Source organism: Blennius ocellaris (assembly GCF_963422515.1).
Source record: "Blennius ocellaris genome assembly, chromosome: 13".
Lineage (NCBI taxonomy): Eukaryota > Metazoa > Chordata > Actinopteri > Blenniiformes > Blenniidae > Blennius > Blennius ocellaris.
This window is the reverse complement of record NC_137662.1, coordinates 9,085,943-9,094,101: the sequence shown is the minus strand read 5'-3', so window position 1 is coordinate 9,094,101 and position 8,159 is coordinate 9,085,943. Positions and strand designations below refer to the sequence as shown.

General features: G+C 43.2%; 1 protein-coding gene across 4 annotated transcripts in view; it reads right to left on the bottom strand.

Moving 5' to 3' along the window:
- peli1b (pellino E3 ubiquitin protein ligase 1b) overlaps positions 1-8,159 on the bottom strand; it is a 40,656-nt gene that overhangs the window by 11,728 nt on the left and 20,769 nt on the right. For 3 of the 4 annotated variants that reach the window (XM_080507588.1, XM_080507590.1, XM_080507589.1), the window contains exon 2: positions 4,561-4,901. In XM_080507588.1, coding sequence (XP_080363714.1) covers positions 4,561-4,643 — 83 coding nt within the window. In that variant the 5' untranslated portion in view covers positions 4,644-4,901. Of the gene's footprint in view, positions 1-4,560; positions 4,902-5,899; positions 6,044-8,159 lie in introns of those variants that run through there. The other variant, XM_080507591.1, reaches the window with a different exon arrangement.

Below are 8,159 nucleotides of genomic sequence, written 5' to 3'. Positions count from 1 at the left end.
AGTTTAGCCCGTATCCAGAGGACAGGGGCAGGGCGGCCTGCTGGAGGACGCTCAAAGCGTCGAGCTGAAAAGCAGAAGGTTTCCCATGGGGAGCAGGTCTGCGTGCGTGTAAATACACGTATCCCAATGCTGTCAAAACAACAGCAGAAAGGCCAAAGGTGAGCGGCAACGTTTGTATCCCTGTGTTCACGAGCGTGTGCACCTCCAGGTTGTCCATTCAGCGGCACATAAGGAGCCACCGTTTGGAAAAAGTTAGTCTGAGGGCACAGAGGCACACTGTATTCTTTCTTCCCTCCAAACACGAGTAAACTGAAACCCAGTGTGAAGCAGCAAAACTACCACTTACACAGTAAACCTATCAAAACACACGGACAGGTTGTCGGGGTAATTACGGCTCACGGCTGACTCACTATTTGCGTTTCTGTTTACAAGTGTTAACATTTCGACGCTATTGGACCGACGCTGCCAAGGATGTAGGTTTGCTTTTTAAACACGCAGCGCTTCAGAGGTAAATATTAAACGGCAAAGCAGATGTTGAAATCTGTCTTAATGTCACACTCGATAAACAGAGTGGAAGGCGATTTCTCACAGTCGGCGATATTTTATCTCGTCTACGAGCTCAATTACATGTGATTAGATACGTGTCAGGGGATCTCTCGTCGTCAGCCTGATTTAATGAAGTCACATCTCTGTTAACAATGGAGGCTTGACACGGTGGTGTCGCGGCGAGCACTCTCACATCACTGTGAAAAGATCCTCAGTTCAAGTGCATACAGAGGTCAGCCTCCGGTTTAGTGCACATATGGATTTTTCAGTGACTCCAAGGAGCTTGCTCTTTACACTCTGGCTTCAGTATTTTTGAGAATTTCTTTTTAAATCCTCAAATGTCTTTGTGAGTCAATTTGTATTCGAGAGGTCACAAGCTGCACGAACTGCCATGATGTCCAAAGCACACCAGAGACAAACGAGGACTTGGGAGGGACTGCGGTGACGTCACAACTGGTTAAAAAAAAGAAAGAAAAAAAAGACACATGGATGTCCAGTGTGTCTGTAAACAGACCGTCCCCCAGAGACGCTGCAGCATTCCTCTGGATTAGGCCATTAGTCTCGCTGGGTTTCAAATATGGTAATGTGGGACCGGGGGTTAGTGAGGAGGTCAGACACAACCCTGAACTACACACTGAGGGCTTTCGGCACATTAGCTGCCGACCAATCAAGTCTGTTCTTTCTTTCCAAATTATATGTTGTATTGTAGCGAGCTAACCTCTTCACCCTTTATTGAAAGAGTGACACTATATGATAACATCCACATTTACTTCACACTAACAGCACCACGTTATTGACAGTAACAGAATACAAGCTAATATGCTCTTTTTTTATTTATTTTTTTAAAGTACAGTGTGTTAATAAATCACGTTTTTGTTGATGAAACATGTAAATAGACACAAGGATGTTCGAGCCATGTACAGAAATCCAGTTTCCAGTTCTGAAACTGTCCCACAGATCTGATTGCATAAGAATATCACACAAGGGTATATATAAAGTAACATGTTTGTGCATTTTAAGTGTTTCAGCTAAAAAGGGTTAAAGCAATATCATTAGAGTGAGTTTGTGAAACCACATCAAAACCCTGCAGAGTCACAGTGTGGCAAATATGAGTTCAGATCTTCTAGCAGATTTCTGAATGCAACATAATAAATAGGCCACCGTTTCTGTAAAACTCGCTGACATCTTTGAAAACATATGAAGGCATCAAAGCAGCGTTAGGATTTACTCATTCCTGCACATCAATCTGCAAGAATATGGTGCCTCTGAAGCATGTTTGTTGCTTTTAAGTTAGCCTGAGACCTGATTTTCTGATCTCAACATTCACATTACCAAACTGTTCAAATGTGAAAGTTTAAACATCCAAACTTTTGTATTTACTTCTCTCAGCACCTCTCTGCCGTTGAGCAGTAAGAATATTTTTTTGTTGTATTTTTTGAAGCTGAACTACAGGGGATTATGAATGCAGAAATCACAAACAAGTGGAAGAGGACGTCTTGTCTTTCCACCGCGGGGCAGGATAGGAAAGAATAGATTGTTCTATTAATGTCAGGGTTAAACTCAACTCCTTCACCGCATGCTCTGAAAACACGCCGTTTCTGTGAACCCTGTAAAGGCTTAAAGAGAAGCCCAGCTCTTCAACACTGTGCACGACTGTCTGTCATGGAACAAACATGCCCCCAATGACCTCTTGAAGAGGGAGGCCTGACCTACAATCAAAACCGAGGAGCGGAAAAAAGCAGCGCAAGACGGAAAACACCGGGTTCTCCCTTGTAAAAGGCACAAGACCTGCTTAGCTTTGCTGCTGGTTGCCATTTTTCCACCAGGGAGAATTTCCCCGGTCCGCTCGCTGACAATATGGTTCCACAGCGCAAACCCCGAACAACAAACTGTGAGTCAGCTGTGAAACCGACATGAAAAGTCGGTGTTGTACGAGCACAAGTGTGCGTGTAAGGAGTACTTTCCGACATCTGCATTCCTGAGCGGGAGTGGGCCGGGATGGGGAGTGGAGTGGAATGGCCCTTTGGGGAATAAACAGGAGACGGACATATAGAGGAAGTCCTTCGCTGTCAGCTGCCATTGGAGAAAGTCGGCGCGTTGAGATGTGTGCGTGGAGTCGTGCGCTCGTCCACCCTGAAGATGCAGGGGTTTTTTTTTTTTTCCTACAGCTGACTATGTGGACCTATTTCAAAACAAATCTGTGCTGGAGGAGACAGTCGAGGCGTTTTAGATAACTGTTTGCTGCTGCCGTCAGCCAAAACTGATCTCATCTTGTAATGCGCCGAGCCATGTGGCTAATCTCATCTTCCGAAAACACTAAATCCTAACTGTGCGCTCGTGGGTGCATGACCCTGTGCAACCGGACAAAGATATGACAGCTGTTTGAGCTGCTTTCTGAAGACATGTCGCTGCTGTCGGCTCTCAACGTGTGGCTCTCAAATGATTCTCATTGGCTTTATAAAGGCCTGATACGATCCGGACGTAATGACTCTATTGGCTGAGAGAGCAATTGGCTGCGATCTACCACCTGTACAGGACCTGTATACCCACAGAAAGCTCAGGCTTTTAAGTAAGATTACTGCTGACGGATCCCGCTAACAACTAGACCACCATGCGGACATCCTTGGTACATTTTTGTTCTGACCACTGATCCACACAAGCCGTCTCACATTTCTTAGTTAGTTAATTATATGTTTAAAGTATTCATATATTTGTTTTTGCATTTATTAATTTTTTTTTAACATATCCTGTTTCCATGCCCATAGATGTTTTCATAAAGACTAATAAATGCAATTCTGATGGTTGTTTGATTAAACTGCACACATGAACAGGGAGGGTTCAAACGAATGGTCCGTAGTTATCATCCAATTGTTGAGTTACTGATAAAAAAAAATACAACCGAACCACAAATCAAATCTATAATATATTAAAAGAAACCCTAATAAAACTTTTTTTTTTTTTTTAAATCTGCAATAAACTTCTGTGTTGTGAATTCTCCTTTCTTAAGATTTCAGCCACAACATGATCAAATAAATACATAATAAAATGAGAAAATACGCAGAACTGTACTGGAGGGCATCTTGACTTGCACAAGTTTGCTGCTGACCAACAAAAAGATGCTCCTTTTGTAACAACGGCGCTGTAAAGATTCCCACAAGATTCAGCTAATTATTTGCTTCAAAAAGAAACTAAAAATGTGAAAAACCTTGTTTAATTTGCATTTTGGCCATGTTTGGTGTGCTGGTTGTTGTAGCTTAAAAAGATTGGCACTGATTATTTATATAAGAATTACATTATGAGAAATTGTTATCAAGAACCGAACAAATTGATGCTTAATAGTCAAATTTTTTGACTGACGATGTGAGACGTGTGATAATTATACATTTTACTTAACATGGTAAAATTCTTTCACAAACCCATGTTTTGTTAAATCACCGATTTACCCAGAAGATGCACCTGCAGGTTCCAACTTCCGGTCTCGGAGTGAGATCAGGTGTCTGCAAACTAAAACAGGAAACTGGGAAATTTGAAAGTGCTGACGCAACCGCGACCGACACGTGTCTGCATTATCGGACATCACTCAGAGATAATAGCCGAAGCAGCTCACAGTTAATGAATTTAACATGCAGTTACCAAGAATATTAACCTAGGCCAGATTTAACCTATATCCCTTAAAGCTGTGTTAATTTGCAAGACGATTATGAAGAAAATATCAAAATTAGAATAAACATGGAAACACAATGAATTTATACGACATTGGCAAAACACATTGGGGCATAAAATAACCTAAAGACCTATTTTCATGTCTGATTAAAGCGGCAGATTATTATTATTCCGACTCATTATTGGTTCAATAAGGTGTGAGGAAACGGTGCTGTGAGAGTTTCCTATTTCGGTTTCCGCAGGGCCACGGTGATGTAGTTGGGTGCCTTGCGTTGTCACATTTAATCACCGGAAACAAAAGGCGGTGGAAGAGGTGTGATGATGACGATCTGCTGCTTTGCTGTTGCTTACCCCAGCACAATGAGCTCCCCGTACTTCACTGGCACTTTGGTGGAGGCGGTGGTGGAGATGTTTTCCTGCTCTGGGGAGTACATTGGGCACGGCTAATTGAGGTTTGGAGGAAGAGGAGGGGGAGGAGGAGGAGGAGGAGGAACGTACGGGTGCAATCTGACAGGGTGATGGGAGGCAGGAAGGGGGAAGGAGGGGAAGGGAGGAGGAGGAGGAGGGGGGGGGAGGTGCTGATCGAATGGTGCACTGGGGGAGAGGAGAAGGAAGGGGAAGGGTCAGCTGAGCCTCAGCTCCACCCTTTCATGCCTCATGTGCCCGTCCCTGGCAGCGCCACTCGTCCTGTCCTGACAGACACAAAGAGGAAGATTAACACAAGATTAGTGCGTTTCATTGTAAAGGGAAGAAACAGGACTTAAACATGAACTTCTACCTCAAAACCCGATCTAATTGTACACGAGTGGAAAGCTCACAGAGTCACTGATAACACCAAAAGCATATTCCCATCTTCTATTAAAGTCGAAACGTTAATTCATATGCAGATATGTGTAAATAACCCAGCTTTAATCCCCACATGAGGCGTTTTAATGCGGCTGGATAACATGTCTACAAGCTAAAAGGCTGTGACCTTATTTACTTCAAATGACTCAGCAGGGTTGCTAACGTTGCGTCAGCAACAAACATACAAAACCAGTCTCAATGAAATGCAAGGTCAGTGGGAATCACCGCTGAAGTACTTGCAACCGTTTAGATTGTTTTCAACATGCGTGTCAACAAGCAGGCTGCCATGGTGCAAGAAGTCGGTGCCATCATATGTCAAATGATTCCACAATTTCCCAGAGTAAGCTGTAACGGACACAAAAACTTAATTCAAATACATTAAATGCCGCTAGGGCGCCGTTCACGCTTTAAATGGGTGGCGCACGCTTACAACGTTTTATTCTTGTGCCGTCACGTTATCTCACGTACATCTTCAGCTGCGATTCAGCTCGTGTTTTTTATCGTGCAATCTGCACACAGTAAACTTCACGCCGTGAACTTAAGGATTGTTAATGTCGCTCAGTGTGCAGCAGGCATCAAGTGATATCACCCCAAACAGATTTTATTTAAGCGTTCCATTTGGGCTTAGTGGCACACCGATCAGTACGTCACTCCGCAACGCATTTCTACTGGTCAATTAGTTGACACAGGTTCCAGCTGCAGTCATGATCTCCCCAAATATCTTGATGATTTCAGAAAGGAGGATGCACTTCCCGTTGCAACAAGTTGATGCAGGTCATTATCAGTTTAACTCATGACCTCTCCACTACCATGCCAGGCTATACAGTGCATATGCTAAACTAACCTTCCAAACTATAATGTCATCACTTTACTTTCAGCAGCCATCTTCCCATAAAGAAGAACGTTTCTCCTACAATTCCCAGAATACCCATCTGCTAAGAGAAGGCAAAGCCACACATGAATAAAGTATGAGAAGCAAAGTGTTTTGATGGCGAGTGGGGATTTGGGGGAAGGAGAAGCAGCAAAAAGGCAGATCATCTGAACAGAGCCAGACCAAACATTCTTGCAGGATTCCTTGTAAAAGATGCATTATTAAGTATGAATGACAGACAATATACTTTGTATTTGTGTAAATACAAAGGATAAGCGAGTGATGCAGCGTGTGAAGCCATAGGCTGAATGTCAATAGTTCGGCAATAAAACTGAGCGTGGAGTGCAGAAAGAACCATGATGTAATGTGTGGCTGCATTTGGTGGTCAGTCATTCACTCCGATGGCTCAGTGGAGTCGTGTTCAGAGGACACATTTCTGCACTGCGAAGTGACTTCACATGCAGACACAGTTCCCACCCAGAAACAGGAAGTTATAACGTGTGTAAATGCTGCCAGCAGCTTTGCTTCTCGGATGACCAACTTTGATACGCCGCGGACATCAAAGTTGGGAGTTTCCAAACCGGCGACTGCAAAAGTGGTGATGAAGGTCATGAAGCTTCTGATAACGCAACATCTTGTTGAGTGGAAATGCTGTGGATGGTGGTCAACACTGTGCTGTGAAAAGGCCCTTTCCCCCCCATGAGGCACTCAGTTTGAAGGAATTGTTTCCCATAACTTTCAGTCATGTTGACGGATGCCGATGCTGCGATGGATGGGGTATCAGGACCTGCAATGTTGTGCGGAAATATGAGGGAATCCCCTGAGAAAATCAGGAGGGATGGAAGCAGATTCCCCAAAATAATTTCAACGTCTTATTCAACTGACCACAGAAGAGTTTTTTCAGTTGTCTCTTCATGAGCCTTGAATCATATTTAGATTCCGTACTGATGTGACTTCTCCGTGGAGTACAGCTCTACCTCGTGTGTGTGTGGACTACAGACAAGGATTTCTGGAAGCGATCTGGAGGCCTGTGGTTTCAGTACACACTCCTGGCTGCTCTTCACTATGCAGTCTGGGGAGCAATAGATCACAAGCAGCCGATACAGACCTCAGCTTTGTTTCTTGCTTTACAGATTTCTTTAGTGGAGGTTGTAGAATGGCAAAGGTCCTCACAACTTCCTGTTGAGGATCATCAAGGTTTGCAATGACTCCGTTTTCTCACACAAATTTTCATATTCCCAGTTGAACAACATGTCGAAATATTGAAAGGAAAACATTTGACTTTTTCATGGAGAAAAAAAAAGCTCCATATTTTTAATTTATGGTTGAACAATGTTTCAAAAGACTAGGGACAAGTTATGACACGGATATAAAAGCAAGCTCTTCAGACTGCTGTTGAGGAAACCTTACTGAGTGAAATGTGAAGAATGGTGAACTGCTGAAGATCTTTAATTCAAAGAGACAAAGTCCAAGTTGCTGGCCGGTTCCCAATTAACCTTGCTGGTTGCATTGCTGGTCTTCATTTGAACATGATTACACCAGTTTCTACACGACAGCAGAATCTTTTTGGAATTGGGGTTTCATATTCTATTAAAAAAAAAAAAAATGAAAATAAAGTGACATTCAATCATGTGGTTAACGGCCTCTCGCTTACAGAGCCAACGCTGAGGATTCATTGACATCTCCCAACATACGACGTATTGTGAACAGTGACGACACGAGAGCTATTTTCAGTGTTTCACACCACAAGATTAGCATAGCTGCAAACTATAATCACATGCACAGAGAGCGGAGGTGAGACAGACAGAAATCACACCCGCTTTGAGTTAAGACGAGCACGTTGATCGGTTCAATCCTGAAGATTTGAAGAGCTGTGGATTCTCTGTGGAAAAAGTTTAAGTTACAATGGCGGCTGCCTCCATAAAGGAGAAATGGAATAAAACTGCATGGTTGTGCCATTTGCATTGCGATCCAGCTGTACATTGGCAATTGAGTTTTTTGTTTGCTTTTTTACTAATGCGACAAGAGGTTGTGTAAAAATGCTCAGTTAACCTGTAATTCATACAGAGCCAGAACAGCCTCCATGCTCTGCTCTGTGGGTAATATGGGGCAAATCTATTTTTAAAGGATGAGGAGAATGGGCCAAACAAGAAGATCCCACTCGAAAGGCAAAGTGAGTTTGGTCATTTTCAAAAGAAAAATGGAAGATTGTACAACTTAATTCATTCGATGT